Genomic DNA, 19,760 nt, shown 5'->3' on the forward strand with positions numbered 1-19,760 from the left:
AATAAAGCTCAATTATCTTCGGTTTCACTTAATTTCAAACGTGAAATCAATTCTACAGATAAAAATTAAACATGAAATTGACAGATCAAATACATGATGATTCAAATTTAGACTAAATTACTGACTTAAATAGAAAATTAACAGTAAAACGATGAAAAAATGGAACAAAATTACCTGAATTAACAAGAAGTGAGGATCGACGTGCCAAATTGGAAGTGGTCACAAGCGATCGATTGATCGAACATCATATCTTGATTATTGCGTGAAAGGAAGCATGAGAGGCGATTGAAATGTGAACGATTCAACTGTAGGAAGAAAAAAAGAATAACCTAATTGACGGATTAGGGGACTGGAAACGAAGGGGCACCATTCAATTCGCATTCCATAGCAAATGGAAAGGTTAATCTGAAGCCATTCAATCGCCGATTAAGCATTCAGTTGACGCAGGTCATAATGTAGGTTTCCAAAATTTCATGGATGAAATCTCCATATTAACCCTATAGCCTCTTAAATTTTCTACGCTTTCCTAATGTATCCCTTTTAAATGGCTTCTATTCTCTTGTATGTGTTGCTCCAAAACTTGTACTTAAGATAAAATTACAATCTTGTCCATTAGATTTGCTTAATATAGTATTATAGATTATAGATAAGTATTGGATTGGCCCACGCGATACGACGGGTGTCACTAAGGTTCTTTTGGAGAGCACAATTTAACCTCACATGCCTTAAACACTTATTATATTTAGGCATTATTGTTATATAAATATTTAGCAATCATATACTTAAGTATTTAAATAACATAATACTTAACTTAAATTTTAGTTATAAAATATAAATAGTAAAAGTAGCTCTTTTGGAGAGCGCAATCTAACCCGAATTCTGTCATATTAGATGACCATGGTTTATTCGTCACTTATTGTGTTCATTGTTTGATACTTGTATGAAAAATGGATCTTTATGGTTGTTAAGCGGCAATTTTGGTTAGCTGATCTCTTATCTTGCTTTTGAATGTTGGGCTAATCTCTTATTTTGCTTTTGATTGTTGGTTATCCTTTGCCGTTTGTTTATCCATACATATTAATATCTAATATCTAGGAATTTCTTTAAACTAAAGTACATATACACAACATTTTCATTGACTATTGTTGTCTTTATTTAGGATTATATGAAACTTCTTGATTCTTTATTGTTATGCTTAGGATTATACGTTACATCTTGATTCTTTGAACTTGATACGCGACTTAGTGGTACCCGGTATTAAATTGTTTAAGAGCACCTGCTTTTTCAAAAACAAAATATAATATTCATGGAGCTAGTACAACATGAAACTCGTATACTTATGTTAACATGAAATTAAGCAAAATAATAAAGATGACATACAACATCTCCAGAAAGAACATCCACGTTAATTCTACATTTTAGAACATTAAACCTCAAATATTTTGAAGTGTATCTACAATATGCTGCAATTCACGTACAACATTTTTCATATTCATCCGTTGAGGTGGGGAATCCATAGAACATGATACTCCAATCTTGATTATTGACGCCAAACATTCCTCGATTTTCTTTGCATTTGCTTCCTTATTTTGCTTAGACATTTTATCCTCTTTATAAATGTTTAGAATGTTGATATCAATAACATCGATTACATGATCTAGCAAGGCCATGGAAGCAAATTTATGAAGACTTAGGCCCTCAATAAAGATGTCATCAGTTGGTGTTTTCCCGGTCATCACCTCCAGTAATGTTATCCCATAACTATAAACATCCCCACTGCTTGTCATCTCATTTCCGAGTCCGTACTCTGCGATTTACGTGTAATTACTTTAGACAAAAAAGTATTTCTTCAAGCAAGTAAATAAAAATCTATTTTACCTGGAGCAGCATAACCAATTGTTCCTCTAATCTCTGTTGAGTTGTTTAAGTATGGAGTTCCAAAAAATTGAGCTAAACCGAAATCTCCAACATGAGCCAGCATATCATCATCGAGTAGAATGTTGCTAGGCTTCAGGTCACCATGAACAATGGCTGGTAGGCAACTATTGTGAATATAATCAAGAGCAGATGCTACATCAAGAAGAATATTTATCATTTGAAGAAGGCTTAGTCTTGATGTACTTTTACTTGAATGCAACCAATCATGTAAACTCCCATTAGGCATGAACTCGTATACCAAAGCTTTAAAATCATTTCCTTGAAAGTCAACACTTGAACATGAAGTTATTATTTTCAACAGGTTCCGATGTCGAATATTCCGCCATACTTCACACTCCCTCATAAATCTTGCTTGTGCTCCACGCTTTTGAAGACGTAGCACTTTGACAGCAACAAACGTGTCATCATCTTTATCAAGGATTCCTTTATAAACAGAACTGAACCCACCATTTCCAATCAAATTACCTTCGGAGAACCCATTGGTAGCGTTGAGAAGTTGACTGTATGAAATTTTCATGAATTGTTCACTAGTTGATGATTGAGATGGTTTGGTCATACTTCTATTTCTACAACAAGCATATGCCAAGCATATTAAGGTGAAAAATGTTGATGCAACCAAAATGATTATTACCAACAAAGGAAGGTTTCTGGTATGTTTCTTTGTATCCTTACATTTTGGTAACCCGAGTTCAACAATGCCACCACAAAGCCTCTTATTTCCCAATATAGAGAATGCACTTGCATTAGCGAACACCCCTCGTGTTGGTACTTCACCTTCAAAATTATTATATGATAGGTTCAAATATCCTAACAAAAACAACCGTTCTAAGAAATGGGGAATTTGGCCCGATAAATTATTATGAGAAATATCGAGTACCTCAAAGCCTCTTAAGGAACTTATTGATAGTGGTATCATACCGTGGAAGAAGTTTCCTCTCAGACACAATGATGAAAGACTATCACAACCACCAAGACTACTTGGAATGTTACCTGACAAATAATTACCGGATAAATCCAGAGCAGTCAACATCTTGAGGTCTCGAACCTCGGTTGGAAGTGAACCAAACAAGTTGTTTTGAGAAAGATTTAATGTTATGGACAAAGATGAAAGTTGAAGGATTTGTGAAGGTATATTTCCATTTAGTTTATTGTCATTGAGGTACAACTCTAATAGATTATGGAAATTTCTAAAGCTTGATGGAATAAACCCTTCCAACATGTTTGAAGATAAATCAAGTTTTTTTTTTGGGTAAAGGGTTACCCCGGTGAATTTTATTACCATCAACTATTAGAAACAAGAGGGGGCCTAAGTGACACCCTATTCTCAAGTATGACATGCCATACCCAAGTTAAACAATCAAAACAAGCTGAAAGCAAACAAAGTCACTCGACAAACAACTAAAACAAGCAAACATGCGACCAAAGTCTAGCACTCTTAGCCGCAATCATCATCAGCCATAAGCAGACCCCTAGGAAGGCTCCAGTCTTGGAGAATACCCTCAACGTGAATGGATGACCTAAACCCATGGATTTAGGAATCTGCCCTGAAAATTGGTTCTTATGTAAATAAACAACTTGTAGGTTTCGAAGGATACCAATGGTTGAGGGGATGTTTCCTTTGAAATGGTTTCCTTGTAAATGTAAACGTTTCAAGCCAACCAGATTACCGATTGAACTAGGGAGGTTTCCGTGTAACTGATTTCCATATAAATATAGGTCTTGGAGTTTATTAGAAAGATTACCTATTGATGTTGGGAGCATTCCTTGAAACTTGCACTTGTGAAGAAGCAACCACTTTAATCTAGTGCAATTTTTCAAAGAATCAATAAACATAAGTTCATCATCTTCTTTGCTTCCAAAGAGGTTATAGCTTAAGCGTATATAATATATATCTCTTAGTTTTGCAAAGTCGATTGCCAACTTCCCACTAAACTTGTTTCCACCCATATCAAGATATCCTAACCTCGAACAATTAGATATGGACAATGGAAGAGGTCCAGTTAGTTGGTTACCCCATAATCGAATTCGGACAAGACAAGGGAGCATTGCACCCATGGATGGAGGAAGACTACCGGTAAAATTATTATAAGCCAAGGTAATATTAATCAGGAGTGAAAGATTATAAAGAGAATAAGGGATGGTTCCAGATAAACCACATCCACCAGAGTCAAATTCTCTTAAGTTTTTCCATTGGCCTATGGTGTCCGGAATGCTCCCACCCAAAGGATTTCTAGTAACAGAGAACACTTCCATTGATGTAATATTCCCCAAGAATGGTGGGATTTGACCTGTAAACATATTATCACCGAGATAAAGGATAACAAGTTTGGGGAGGGAACCGATCTCCTTGGGTATGCTTCCAACTAGATCATTAAGAGAAAGACTAAGTGTTTCAAGGTTAGAACACCTAGATATGTTTACTGGAATGACCCCACTGAACTTGTTTGTGGACAAATAAAGGAATTGTAGCCTGGAAAGACGACCAAGTTCTTGAGGGATTTTTCCTTGAAGGCTATTGTTCGAGAGAGAGAGAAAACATAGGAAGCTGAGGTTCCCAACATGAGGAGATAAAGAGCCTTCAAGACCTTGCGAATTCAGTTTTAAACGCGTCACCCTTTTTTCCCATTTTCCACATGTAACACCAATCCAATCACAGAAATGAAGGGAATTGTTCCATGAGGTTAGAGCTTCGGAGGTGATCATCGACTTGATCTCGAGCAAAGAGTGATGATCCGTGTCATTTCCATCGGCATAGGAAGTTGAGATGGCCGTGGAAGTTAGAAATATAACAACATAAAAGAGGAAATGCATAAGAGAGGATGATGAGATTAGTTGATTTGAATTCATGGATATGAGAGGAAGATAGATCTCACAGGATCATTGTTGGCCTTTTATCCTTGGCTTTTGCATGCGCTATCATAACCGATAGTGAAGCCAATGACCGTATCTTCCAAGTCAATGATAGGTCTTCAGTCTCATAATTTTCCAGGATGAATTATTGAAGTAATTAAACATCTTAACTAAATATATAGTTTTTGGGGATAGCTAAAATGAAGATAACAAGATACCTTCTGGCCTTTGATCCCTATTTCAAATTGCCGACAATGCATATTCTGGTTTAATTTTTTCTTGGTGTCGCATATTAAGCCAAGTCTTCAACCACTCCTTTGAATCATTCTCATATTAACTAGTTTAATACCCGTCCGGTGGACGGGTTACGTTGATTTATTATACAGTAAGTGTGAATGAATCTATGAACACACATATTTTTTTCCTTTGAATTATAAACGAAAATATTATTTATTTATAAATTTCAATAAAAAATATCTTTTGGCGGACCCGAACTATTTCAACATTTTGCCGATTTTGACATGTTATCCAGTTGCCCATTTTACCACCCATGACCCTACAACCAAACTATTTCAACATGCCATAAAGTGTTGCTCCTTAATATATTGGTTGTTCACATGTTTTAAGATATATTAGCCACTCGAGCAAGGTTTTAAAACTTAATCTTTGAAAATTCCTACATTTTAAATATGAAAACATTTCTTTTGCATTTTTTCAAGCTTTTTTTCCGACTAATTGCAAGCATATACGACCAATTCCAGGATTATGGGTATTTTTTTTCGATCGGACAGGTGAAAATTTTTCAAAGTCACCCATTTTGGAGTAATTCCACTCAAGTATGTTTTAACTGGGGAGTTCTTTCTGACGCATTCAACATGTCTGATTCTGAAAAGTCACCAACATGGATCGATGCTACTTGTAACAAATTTAACTCTTCCACATTCAACGCGTCTAAAACGCATTGGTTATTTGACCCATGATATCTTATGTGAATAGTACATCACAATGTTATATCTATCTAAATGTCACAAACATTCTTCTTGGAAAATTGTTCTCAATTTACTATGATAATATATGTAACAACCAACAGAATCATAAAATCCTCAATAGTTCATGTCATTGTTGTTAACTAAATTCTAAACATACCCAAAAACATAAAATGGATCATCGTCATCTAATGGGCATTTCTACATATCATGACTTAATAATTAAAGCTAAAAGAGTCATGTAATTACAATTATACATTAAGAAAACGATAAATAAGTTGTATCGTTACCTTAACATTAGTCAAATCACGTCGATGCTGAAACTGATTAAATCTTCTCAGCTGATTTCTCCTTAGTAGTCAAAGTAGCACCACAACTCACGTCCGTTTTTACACATTGCAACATCCAGATCGATGAAACGTTCAATTAAGAACAAATCGCATACACATCTAATAAAAAAAACGATTAGCGATTAAGAACACTGACTTGCAAGAATTAGGATTTTTCATGTGCATGAAAACATAAAGAACCTAGCCAGTGACAAATTTGGTCTTTAACTCTAAAAACGTACGGTCATAAGGTCATCAAGAACACTGAGTTACATACCCGGATGTTGTCAATGAAGTTGACTATTTCGAACCGAAGCTTATGATATAATGCTCATTTGAAAGGTGTTGTCCAACTCGCGAAACTTTGCAACACTGATTATAGACTGGCCTTTACTGTGTGGAAGATCTAAAAACACGTCCTCATCCAAAACTGGGCATCACAATGTTGACAAACTTGAACAGGTTCACCTCAACTTATTTAATTTTTTTAAAACATTAAACAAAAATTACCAGGTGAAAGTATGCATGAATAACCCCGAAACCCTGCAATTCCTTAAAGTCATCCATGACGTCACCCAAACCTTCGCATCATACGTCTTCTATTCACCTCCATCATTCGCTATCAGTTACACCGTCCCTCAACCACCTGCTCCTTTGTACAATCCAGATCACCTACTGTTGTTGCTTGTTATACAACAGTCACTGCTCTAAGTGGGCACCATGTATCGCCCTTCCGCTGATTTATGCAACCCAAGAACACTACAAATGAAATGCAACTCATTAAAGAAATGTAACTATCCAACCGTATTTTGTTTGCAACCCTTTGGACCAAAATGTCGTGAGTAGCGCTTAAACACCTTTCTACACAAACAATAATAGCGTCCGACACATGCCCAGCAAAACATGTGATTGTTGTTCCCAACCTGACCACAAAACAAAGATTATTAACTTCCCCAAAAATTGTAGTGTTATACACATAACAACAGATGTGTTGTGGACTTACCTTCACATTGACTTTACCATAGGATGCCAATGATTACCAAAACAGTTGAGCGTGAATCTGGGTCGATATCTAGGAGCTATTTTTTTACATTTCCTGAAGGTGAAGAAGTTGTGAAAATGTACCTGCAACTTTTTTAGATGTAGCAACAGCTCCGAGATCCACACCACTACAATATCTACCATTTGAAAAGGGGATTTATGCATGAAACATACAAGTACTTATTTAATTCTTTGAATTCTAAGATGATTTAGAAGGTTTTATGCATGAAACATACACTTTAGGCAACTTTTGACCCATTTCCTTTTTGGCTAGTTCTTTTCTTAATTACTTTCCCTCTATGAGGTAATACAGGATGGCATTGACCCGTTCATAACTAAATGGGTCAAAATTGCCACGTTGTATGGAACATGGACTCCAGAGATGTGTTATTTTTAAAATTCTGAATCAAACTATCTTCACTTTTTTCATGGTTATGAACATTACTATACCATGCCTTGACAAGAAAACATTTCCAATTTGAACACAAGTTTTTATGAACTATCTTCACTTTTTTAGAAATCAGTTATTATATACCTCAAGTGGCTCGAGCTTTGCAGTGAGCTTTTCATTTTCACTGGTATCCATATCTTCATGCCTCCTCGAAGCACAAAAAAAGAGTAAAAAGTCTATAGTTAACGGCGAGGAATTGCAAAAATATGAATAATTTGTTTAAATGTAGGTTTCTTTATAGGGAAAATGCTAAATGGGTCAATTTGGTTGGGTTTTATCTGTAGGATCGTTTGCTGACCTCACGAGTCGTTCAGAAGAGTGCTTAGACTAGTTCAGAGGCGGAATTCATTGAATTAGTCTTCGTAAAGCTTGATTTCACTATTTAACGTCTCCTTTATTGATTAATTGTCAAATTACAAGTACTTGGAGACAAACGGGCAGAGCTTCGCCTTTTCACACACACCTACGGACTGACTGACTACTAGAACCGCTCATATGGCCTATTTATAGACATCATGGGCCGCTCATATGGACAAGTCCATATGAGCGATCCAACAACAAGTCACTCGAGCGGTCCATCCATATGTCCAATAAGCGGTCCATTAACCTGCCACTCGAGCGGTCCATCCATATGTCCGCTCGAGCGATCCTAAACCTAATTGGACTAATGAGCGATCCTAAGTCTAATACAAGATTTCTTGTTTACTGTTCACAATACAATCAGCTCTGCCCTAAGACTCGAACGAAGATGTAGTCGACAGACAACTGCACCAACAGACTCCCCCTTGAATGTTGACGGAATCTTCAGTGAGAGTCTTCAATCATTCACAGCTCTTCAATCTTGTTCAGTCTTCTTCAGGAACTCAGTCTGGAATCAAATCTTCTACAGGAACTTCTTCCTGAAATCATATGCCTGGATCTTTCTCTGGTTCTAACTTTCGTCAGACTCCCCCTATCATCATGCTAGGATCTCTGTCTGGAAATCGTTATCACCATTGAAATTAACTCCTGGCTTTCTCTGTTTAAGCTCTTTTCTGGTTCTGATGTGTCTCCTGGCTATCCGTAGCAACAGGATCAGAAACCTGCACAACTCAAACACACTATCACAAACCAATACAATTTGCAATTCAACTTAATGAATTAGCAAATCACATAAGAAAAATTATGAAGATCAAACTGTAGGTTACCATTCAACTTATTCATCAAGTTAATGAACCAAATTTGCATTTCAAATCTTCACAATTTAACACTCTCTCCCAAACCACAAGTTCAACATGTTTAGCACGTGAAATGTTAAATATCAGTTTTTCATATTCTGTTGTCGAAAATCTTTTTGTAGTTTTCAAATATAAAAAAAAAATACAATATTTTTGGATTTTTGAATTTAATGAAATACAGAAATGAACACTATTTTTGAGAGATTGTGCAAGAGGATCATATCGGTTTTTGAGACATATCACTAACACCGTTGATCTTATTAATCAGCAAATGTTTAAAAACAAATTTACTTCTGGTTGTCAGTATTGTTGTCCACTTAAACCTCTACACAAATTTTCAATTGATTCAAGATACGTATTTAATATTTTAGAACTTAGACTTATTTGAGTGTCCCACCTCTTGAATATACTCCCGTATCCAGATCTCAATATTCTGATTTACAGGTAAGTATACTATGAATGATATCTGTATATAAATTAGGGGAAAAATGCGAAGATTGAGGGATCTCAGGTCAGAACTTCCGTTCAGCAGAGAGATATCAGTTTCGACTTAGTAGTGTGTCCCCTTTAGAGGATCTTTTCAGCTACAACAACTGATCATCAATTTTATTGTCTAATCAGCTGAGGGCTTTATGCTATGTTTCAAGCATATTACAGCAAGTATTAGCCAGGGACTAGGTCAGAACTACCGTTCAGCAGAAGTCCCGGAATAATACCCCAGACATCATTTGAGTATAAGAACCTAGTATTTCAGAATAAGAAACCTTTCAAACGAGATTTCAGGGGTTACCTATATATCCAAGTAGTGTTCCCCACAAATTAAGTAAGTTTGAATTTAGGTTTATATCTCGAATACAATTTACTAACTGTGTGAAGCCTACTGACACATCGTTAGTAAGACTCGTTTAAAAACATTTTTGACTTTACAAATCTCTAGCATGCTGTGATAGACCACCAATGTACTATCATCTCCTCTTTTTGCAACAAAACTCATTTTCATTTTTCAATTTTTTTAAATTTTTCAAAATTTTCTTACTCCCCCTAAAATCAAAATATGTTTCAATTTTGATTTTCTGAGGAAAAATTGAAAACAAACTATACAAAAATTTGACAACATTGTGTGAATTACTTCAATTCACCATTCTCGTGCCAAAACAATCAAAATTCCCCCTCACAACAAACTATTTTCCCATAGTGATTTCAAAACACTCAAGTTTCTTTTTATCAAAATGGTTTTTCCGGAAAAATTAGTTTGTGTTCCAACCATTTGTAGGTTCGGGGTTATCTCTTCATCTTGTTTTCTTCAAACATTTTAAAGATTTATCATTCCCAGTTTTACCATAAACCATCTTGTAGAAAATCAAGTACAAATTAATGTCCCTGATTTACCACATGTAAAGCGAAAAATCACCAAAGTGAAATTTCTCAAGAAATGTGCCGATTCATGATCCACGATACCATCTTGGGATCTCCGGCAAGTCAGGTTTTTCATTTAAACAGATTCACCCAAGCCTGACGGTCCTTGGGTGATTTCGAATTCTTGTTCAACAATGGTGGAAAATTTGCATCATCCATTGCTAAACCTGAATTCTCCTTTTTTACCTCAACCAATGGCTCCTCTGGTTTTACCATACCAGAATCATTGCCTGCAGGTGGCTTGTCTGACTTTGACCTGTCAGATTCATCGCCGACCATTTTCTTCTTTTTCTCTCTTTTTTCTGTCCTCAGATTTGTATCTGATGAATCTGTCTTACTTGACTTTGCAATCGAGGAAGTTGATTCATCAGAACTCTTATTCTTTCCAACAAATGAACCCGAGGACAAAATCTTCTCGAGATATTCTCTCGCCTTCTTTCTCTTTTTCCTCAGTCTGTCTTTTTGCCCCTGTGAAAGTTTTACTTTCTTTTCTTGAGTTGACTGTTCTTGAACTTTAGGTTTCAGAACCTTCTGTTCCTGGGGCTTGACTTTGACTGGAATCTTTGCCGTTTTCTGAGAATTAACCCTCAATCTTTCACTAGATTTCCTTGGGCAATCTCTGGCAATGTGACCTTTGATGTTGCAGTTAAAGCACCTCCTGGTCTCATAACTCCAGTACCGGCAGTTAACAGCAATATGCCCCTGATAGCCGCAGCTTTAGCACACCCTGTTATCATACCAGTTACCACCGTTGTACCAAACATTTAAGTCGTAACATTGTTTGGCCTGGTGATATTCCTTCCTCAAATTTGTTGAATTTGGCTTTGAAGCACTGTGGTCTGACCTGCACCACTTATTACCAACAATTTTTGAATTTTCATTTTTTACTTTTTGTAATTTTTTCTTTTGATTGGATGATCGATCTGATGAACTTTTATTATCTTTTTGTTTCTGTTCCACTTTCTTCTTCAAAGGTCTTTGTTTAGAACATTCACCTTTTTCAGTTGATTGTAGAACAGTTTTCTGAAATTTTTCTTTTAAATTTAAAAACAATTTTTGTTTTTCAATTTTAACATGTTCATCATCAGATTTTACATCACAATCTTCAACTTTGACAGAGTCAAAGTTTGTGACATCGTCACTTATTGGAACAGAGTTGATTGGTTTTGGACAAGGAATATTCAACTTGTCAGATGAAGTCACAAAACCGATCAACTTCTTTTCAAGTTCATCAATTCTGTTCCTCGAATTCTCAGCTTCCCTTTCAAGCTGAGAGATTCTTTCAAGATGAGACTTGATTGAATTTTCATTTTCATTTTTCAAGTTTTCAAGAACAGATTTTTCATTTTCCAAAACATTTATCTGTTCTTGAAGTTTCACTTCATTAGCTTTCAGATTTTTGTTCTCCAATTTTATCCAGAAATCTTCATTTTCTGATGATTTCTGTTTGCTTTCAAAAACCTTTACATTTTCTTTCAACTTCTTGTTTTCCAATGTCAAACTGTTCAGATTACTTAACAGTTTGTCATTTTCAACTTTCAACTTTTCACAATTTTCCTGAACCATAAGAATCTGCTTAAGATCAGTTTGCTTCTCGTCCTCCAACTTCTTGACCATCGATGTCAAACTTTCCGCATCCTTCAAGAGTTTGTCATTTTCAGTCTTGAAGTTGTCGCATTCGAAGCATACTGTTTCAGAACATGAATTTTCATTCTTCACAGATTCTTCAACCTTCGGCACTTGTTCTTTCTCTATCTTATATGTACCTGCACCAAAGATTGTAACAAGATCAAGAGGATTTCTATTATCATCAATATAACAACCTCTTTTCATATCATACATTGAATTTCCTTTTGTTTTCAAACAAACATTGATTCTTTTGTTTATTTCTTTGATCACTTTTAAACTCAAATTTTCTAAATTTATTTTTATCTTATCCAAAATTTCTCTTTTCTTTTGATGATTTTCATAATCGTGATTTTTAAGTTCGCCGATGAATTCATTCATAGTTAATTTTGAAAAATTAGAGTTTTCTTTCAAATTTTTCAAAAAATCATCCCATTCAACTGATAAACCATTAGCGAACTTTGATACCATCTCAGCTTCTGATATCACTATTTGATTTTCCTTCAAATAGTCTATCAAACGATCAAAACGTTTCTCCAAATCGTCCAATTTTTCATCTTTCTTACTCAAAAAGCCTTTAAAACGTTCATACCAAATTTCTTTTGATATTTTCTGATAAGAACTACTAAAATAACCTCGATACCAACTATTCATTCTCTCAAGATCATTGTTTTCTTGCACATCAAACCTCATTGTCATTTTTCCAAAATATCCCGACAAATATTTTGTGAACACTAACGCGAACCAGATGTTCGAATTAGTGAATCGAATGAGCGAACCAAACAATCTAGACCAAATAAGTGATCCAAGCTTAATCAGTATGAGCTGTCCAGAAGAAGTTTGTTCGAGCGGTTCAAGATGGTCCGAATAAGCGATTCAAGAATGTTCGTATGGGCGGTCCACAACACTTTGGAGCGGTCCAAGGTAATTAGACTGAATAAGCGATCCAAAACACGTCCGGATGAGCGATTCAACTAATTAATTTCGAGCGGTCCAAGTCAACCGATCGGATAAGCGGTTCTCAAATGTACAGATCAGCGGTCCAAATACAGTCAATTTCGAGCGGTTCAAAAGAGCGAACACCACTCGGACATCAATTTGACCTACTTTTCCTTCGAATTTCGACACCAAACTTTCCAGGGTTTGTCTTTGTACTAACGTATACAATCCCTGAGATTTTCAATAAATTTCGACCGTTGAAAATGTCTGAATCTGAAAAAGAAGGTGTAGAAGTGAGAATTTCAAGCGAAAATCGAGCTAAACGGTAAGAACTCTTCCTCCTGAGCTCTGATACCACTTGTAGGATCGTTTGCTGACCTCACGAGTCGTTCAGAAGAGTGCTTAGACTAGTTCAGAGGCGGAATTCATTGAATTAGTCTTCGTAAAGCTTGATTTCACTATTTAACGTCTCCTTTATTGATTAATTGTCAAATTACAAGTACTTGGAGACAAACGGGCAGAGCTTCGCCTTTTCACACACACCTACGGACTGACTGACTACTGGAACCGCTCATATGGCCTATTTATAGACATCATGGGCCGCTCATATGGACAAGTCCATATGAGCGATCCAACAACAAGTCACTCGAGCGGTCCATCCATATGTCCAATAAGCGGTCCATTAACCTGCCACTCGAGCGGTCCATCCATATGTCCGCTCGAGCGATCCTAAACCTAATTGGACTAATGAGCGATCCTAAGTCTAATACAAGATTTCTTGTTTACTGTTCACAATACAATCAGCTCTGCCCTAAGACTCGAACGAAGATGTAGTCGACAGACAACTGCACCAACATTATCTCTACCAGGTAAATTAAAAAATTATCTAAAAAGAAATGAGTCAAATATGCCGAAAATATCCTAGAGTGAATTTTTAAAGCATAAAACATGTTATTCAAAAGAATAGATTCATACGTTAAACAATATAACCTATGTATTTGTATTTGACACGCTAATTACCAATATAGAAACTTATTAAGTGTTTCGACCCATACATTTTTTTTTGTTTTAACCCTTTACCCAAGCCCGCCCGTTTTGCACTTCTAAGAAATAAGTAACGCCTTTCTTTTTTTTTTTTTGCTTGGCACATCGCAGATAATACATAACCCTGAGGGGTTAAAATTGCCACCTCTAAGATCACAACATAACTCATGATACATATTCAAGAGTTGATACTCCAAATATTAATTTTGTTCATTAATCTTTGATATCACAATTTTTTTATAGGTACCAAGAGGGCAATCCTATAAAAATGCATGAAAAAGAAAGGTCATACACAAAACTTAAACATAAGAATCACAAATCAGATTTTGTATTGGGCCAATATGCATGGAAAGTTGTGTATCAACAAATCCAGTTGCTAAAGTGTAGATAAACACACATTTTCAGGCCTATATCAATACACAACATCCAACACAGTAGCAGTTAATATAAACTCATAACAAAATACGAACCTTCTCAAACATATTATGGATCTGCGATGCTCTTGTCCACTTCGAGGAAGGTGGAGGGTTTGAATTTTCACCATTTTGACGCCCTTCCGCCATTTTATCTACCTGCATCTCCAAATTAGGTATAACTGAGAATACACAGACGAAAAAAACCCTAAATCCCTAATATTCTTACTGTGCAAAAAAAAAAATCAATTGATCAGAATTGTGTACCTGTTGGATCGGAATCGTGTCGGAATTGGGTTCGGATAAGGCTGATAGGAGTGTATCTTTCTTCTCGATGATTCCATAGTTAGAATCATTCATTATCTCTTCAACTTTTCTTTTGATTAAAAACATATGCGCAACTCCAGATTCAATTAGCGATTAGACACACAAACATCACTGGTGATTCGTCTGATCCTCTTCTCAAGGCCGTCCATGCACGCTATGTTCCAACACCACTGATGGTGAATGTTGCCTCATCTTTAGTTGATTTATATGTACATAAAAAAAATCATTTAATGTATGAAAGAGGATTTACAGTGGAGCCTATATTGGCGAGTGCTGATTCATCTGCAAATGCCCCTAAATCCTAAATTACACTAATGAATTAAAACAGTAGTGCACAATGTCATAGAAATATGAAGTAAAACATATGAACTGAATAAATGCGTCTCAAAATCTGACATTTAGCCTAACCTAGAGCCAATGAAGTTTCTCTAACTTTACTGAGTGGCCTGGCATTGTCCTGCGATGATGAAGATGATGGTTTCCTGAAACGGGGAAGTTAAACGGCGGTGATTGGAAACAACAGGAATGAACCAGTAGGCAAAAAAAAATTAATTTCAGGCTAAGGACTCACTAACCTTGAACTCGCGGGAGAAGGAAGACGTCCTGGTGATAAACTGCACCATCTGATGGAAGCTTGAGAGCATAAAAATTGCAATCAGAAGAAACCCTAATTTCAATCTAAATGCTTACTGTGTCGCGATTGAAGAATGCTTGGCTGCAGCAGGGGGTGGGCTCTTGGGGTTCTCGTAGACCAAATCAGAAACATGAGGGAACTCTGTGTTTATTTATGTGTATATAACAACTGTAAACGGAGGTTAAGGGTGACGTGGGGGAGTGAAAACAGGGTTCCAAGTAACTGCTAATAACTGCTGAAATAGCAGTTAAAAATGTGAGTTTAAGTGGCTGAGATTTAATCTCAGCCAAATCCAATGGTCAAGGTTGATTTAAGAGTTGGTTAGACTTAATGAGATCCATATATATATATAATATTAATCTAACTTACTCCAAATAATACCACATGGCATTCTCTCCTTCAACTTCATAAATTTTATTTATATTCGTTTAATAAATTTCTTTTAATATTAATATTAATTAATAACCAATATATAGATATCATCCTTATCTTTATCTATAATTAATAAATAACTTCAATTTTGCAATTTAGACCATTTGTTTTTTTACTTTTAATCCAAAGTTTTTCAACTTTTGCAATTTAATCCCAACTCTTTTTAATTTTTAATTTTGGTCCATCATATTTTCCATCTTTTCCAAGTTTTTCGTTTCGTTCTAAATTTTGTGAGTTAACGCATCGCAACGTGCGTGTGGGGTTCAACATTTTTTAGTATATTTTTTCCCGTTTGATTGGCCCGTCGCGTCACATCTATTTTTCCGCGTTTGACATGTTCGTCCAACACGCGGGTCCTGGATGAACTTAGTTATTTTTTTCTATGTCTTACGTTTCAATTTAATTTCTCAGCAACGAGCGTGCGTGATTCAAAGATTTTACGTCTCCTTTCGCTCGACGTTATTTTTTCCCGTTTTTATTTATGTTGTTTTTACAAGCTTTTCCGGTGTTGGTGGTCGCTGACAATGGTATAGTATGCTACTACTTAACACTATTTTATTACAACCGCTATAACGCAGGGGCTTAATACTAGTAAATTAATAAAATCCAATTTAGGGTTCCGAAACCTCCCTTTTGATAAATCCATCCCTGCTATTTATATATAAACATTTAAACAAAATTACTTCTTATGTTCAGAAAATATTCCTATTTAATAAATCCATTCCCTGCTAATCTTCCATTTTATTTTACGAATATTAATTTTCTAATAATAAATCTATTCTATTCTATTCTATTCTAATAATAACATTTGCAACATTTGGTGAATAGTTACTATCGTTTCTTTTGTTTTTTTAGTTTTAATTCCACCTTTTATACTATAAATCAAATATATTTTTAACCCAACAATTTTTTTTATCTTATAAGTTTCGATCATTGGTTTTATTTATATAAACTGAATACACGGTTGCATTAATGTTTTTTACAATCATTCCAATGTAAATATTAATGAAAACGGAGTTGTATTCGAATAGCGGTATAGTGTCGACGGATGAGCCGGTACTGAGCGAACAACATAGATATTGGTGTCGGTGTTATTGGAACCGGTGTTGGTATTCGTTTTTATGGTTTCCGATCAATAATTAGTGTAGTAAAAGCAATATAAATTTAAAAAATAATTGTAGTCGTTAAAACCGAGTCTTACAAGAATTAATATTTCCGCCGTAACGTGTGAGTTTTACTCAGTAGTTTTATTTGTTTATACAAAAGTACTTATTCATTTTAAATGTTTTTTTTTTTTTTGCTACTTAGTGAACCAATTTGCCCTGTTTATACATAAAGTAATTCGTTTACGGAATGGAAGTTACTTTTTATTAGTGTTAGCCCAGTTTAATAAGGCCTGTTTAGGCCCAGTTGTCAGAGTCCAGTATGGGTTTGTAGCCCAGGTCTGTTTCGTTATGTTTGTCCAGGTCTTTTGGTAGTCCGGGTATTTTGGTTTGTTACGATCGTGTGAGAGTCACCGGATTTGTCTCCGGAGTTTGTTTCTTCCCGTTGTAAGTCTGGCTATATAAGTCAAATTCTAAACCCTGCGTACTACTTGAATACATCACTTTCTGTAGTATATTTATAATTTATAAAATATGACAAATATGACTAAATGTGAGTTAATTCATGTTTTTTTTTTTAAATTTGCTGTAAAAGTGCAGTAAATACCATGAATTACATGCATTTTTCGACATTGACATTACGTTTAAACTACCGAATCAACGGATGGCTGAACTTTATATTTATGTGGCTGTCTTCACTAAGATCATACAAATGGTATGTTATTAGCTTAGATGTAGTGTATTGAATTACTCATCAAGGCTCTTTCCTTTGAATATTGGATGTATTGCAAGAAAATACTTTTACATTTGCTCAGAGAGGCTCTTTCCTTTGAATATTGGATGTATACTAAAAAAATTCAATGTAATATTTTAATATTTTTGTGGCGTATGGGGTGTACGACATGGATTGTCCTTTTGTGGCCGGCACTTTATGAAATTGGTGATTTATCATTTTGGACGACTTAAAATACTTCCATTAATGGTGTGAAATATAAAAAAAATACATTTATCCTAAAAATCTAAGCATCAACGAAAAAATACCCTTCATATACCATTCTTTTTTTTTCTCATTTATTCCTCTTTTTTTCGTCTACAATCTTAACTGCCAACTATTTTACCATGTTATTTTTCTATTTTAAAATGGTTTTTTATTAAGTTTTTTTAGAATAAGTTTGGATCAAGACATGTTCATCTAAAAAAATAGTCTTTTGATTCAGTTTAAGACCAGTCCGTGTAAAAACAATAAAAGAATGTTAGTTTTTAAGATTACATAATCACTCTCAAAAGGGAGAAACACCAATTGTTCCAGTCTTTTGAAAAACTAAATGAATAAACTAACTTGGTAGGACAGTTAGGGGGTAATGAATCAAAATTCTAGGTCAAGGAAGGAAATGTAGAGGACTTTTAGAAAATGAACATATTTTTACGGAATGATGGGTTTTATTTGAATCATAATGATAAAGGATAAGAAACCTACTATGAATGCTCTAAAATCTACTTGTTACTCCCGGACTCCTCATCCCCAAATTGATTACGCGCAAAAGCCAAGATTTCCAAACCTACACAGTATCAAACAAATACATCATGCTTCAAATTATTGCATATCTTATGCTTATAACAAGAATCAAACAAACTACTATTCAAAAAAACAAACCATGATCTTTGTATCGTGCATAGAGTTGATTCAACCTGTTGCAAAAAGACTCACCATATCTGAAACAAGATTCCAAGAACTTACACCCAATTGAGAAAGCTGCACCATGATATGACAATGCTAACTATAAAAAACAACATTTTGACTTTCCGGGTCAAATTTGTAACCTTTCAAATGCAAATATTACAAATTTCACACTACATTCTTTTGCATTTGTTCCTTTTATATTCTATTCCAGGTTTCCACATTTTCTTCACCGTTTAAAACCGTTAAGGCGTTAACTCTAACTAATTTCAGCTTAAAATTCAACCTTGTTCACTTAATTCAAAAGTCAAATAAGGACTTCACACAATCACACCGTAGAATAAATCCAAAATCCCAGATTCAAGATACATTCAAGAAAATTTTAAAGCTAAAACACCCACCAAAATCAATACTTTATCAATGGGTGTGGATCTTAAACATTAAAAAGCTGATAATCAATGTCTGTCATGTTCTCTATAGAAAATAAATAAATAAGATATTAAAAACACTAATACAAACTGGTTTGTTCTTGATGATCAGGACTAGATCTTTAATGACTGATGACGACAAAATGTGTGTTGGGGGTTGAATTAGTAGTTTAAGAGAATCAAAACTACAAAACTAATAAAGCAAAACTAACAGAAAACCCGAGAAAATTGCACTTTCGTCCTTTATGTTTCAAAGTTTTGGCAGGCGGTGTCCTTTAACTATAAAAATTATAGTGGCTGTCATTTACATTTACACATGATAACATGCGGTGTCCTTTCCAACAAACCCAGTTAAATTTTAAAGTTAGGTTTGATCATATGGGTTTGATCACAGTGATGAAGCTTGAAATTTTTTTAGGGGGGGTCGAAAACGTATATACCAAAAAAAATCTATAGAACCGGGGGTCGAAAACATATATACCCAAAAATTTCTATACGAAAACTATATATATAACACTGCTGGCCGAAAAGTTCGGGGGGTCGGGCGCCCTTCCCGGCCCCTTCAAAGCATCGCCCCTGTTTGATCATATGGATTGCAAGTTGATCCGAGATGCACAAAAGGCTAACCCTCAAAACTTTTGACTTCAGCCTAGAGTTAACCCCCTTGAGAAATTGTGGATTTAGCCTATCAAAATTGGTCTATCATTATTTCGAAGAAATTAAAAAGTTTCATTAGTGTTTTTTATTTAAAAGAATGGAATTTTTGGCTACAATAATAATTGTATTAATTAAAAACTTTTTTGCAAATTGGAGAATATGAATCCACAATGACTAATAATTACTTAGTATACATCTATGTGTTGTTCATTTCTAACATAGACCGTGTGTTCGTATACTTGATACAGTTG

The 19,760-nt window shown here is 35.0% G+C and overlaps 2 protein-coding genes and 1 long non-coding RNA gene across 11 annotated transcripts; all 3 read right to left on the reverse strand.

Moving 5' to 3' along the window:
* Positions 1–1,433: 1,433 nt before the first annotated feature.
* On the reverse strand, positions 1,434–3,157 carry LOC110866862 (probable LRR receptor-like serine/threonine-protein kinase At3g47570). The gene is made up of 2 exons (XM_022116009.1): positions 1,879–3,157; positions 1,434–1,807 (listed from the first exon to the last, which is right to left on the reverse strand). The coding sequence occupies exons 1-2, from the start codon at positions 3,155–3,157 to the stop codon at positions 1,434–1,436; spliced, it is 1,653 nt and encodes a 550-aa protein (XP_021971701.1).
* Positions 3,158–3,336: 179 nt separating this feature from the next.
* Positions 3,337–4,785, reverse strand: LOC110866863 (LRR receptor-like serine/threonine-protein kinase EFR). Its single transcript, XM_022116010.1, has one exon. It carries the CDS (start codon positions 4,783–4,785, stop codon positions 3,337–3,339), a length of 1,449 nt encoding a protein of 482 aa, XP_021971702.1.
* Positions 4,786–5,801: 1,016 nt separating this feature from the next.
* LOC110868463 lies at positions 5,802–15,349 on the reverse strand. Of its 9 annotated transcripts, none has more exons than XR_004862616.1 (8): positions 15,153–15,349; positions 14,986–15,059; positions 14,828–14,871; positions 14,518–14,747; positions 14,308–14,409; positions 7,107–7,740; positions 6,065–7,026; positions 5,802–5,975 (listed from the first exon to the last, which is right to left on the reverse strand). It is a non-coding gene; the product is annotated as an uncharacterized LOC110868463 (long non-coding RNA). The 9 variants fall into 9 exon arrangements; XR_004862612.1 differs by having other exon boundaries at positions 14,828–14,878; XR_004862613.1 differs by lacking the exon at positions 14,828–14,871 and having other exon boundaries at positions 14,518–14,769.
* Between the last annotated feature and the right edge of the window lie 4,411 nt (positions 15,350–19,760).

The sequence above is a fragment of the Helianthus annuus genome, chromosome 7 (assembly GCF_002127325.2).
Source record: "Helianthus annuus cultivar XRQ/B chromosome 7, HanXRQr2.0-SUNRISE, whole genome shotgun sequence".
NCBI classification, from domain to species: domain Eukaryota; kingdom Viridiplantae; phylum Streptophyta; class Magnoliopsida; order Asterales; family Asteraceae; genus Helianthus; species Helianthus annuus.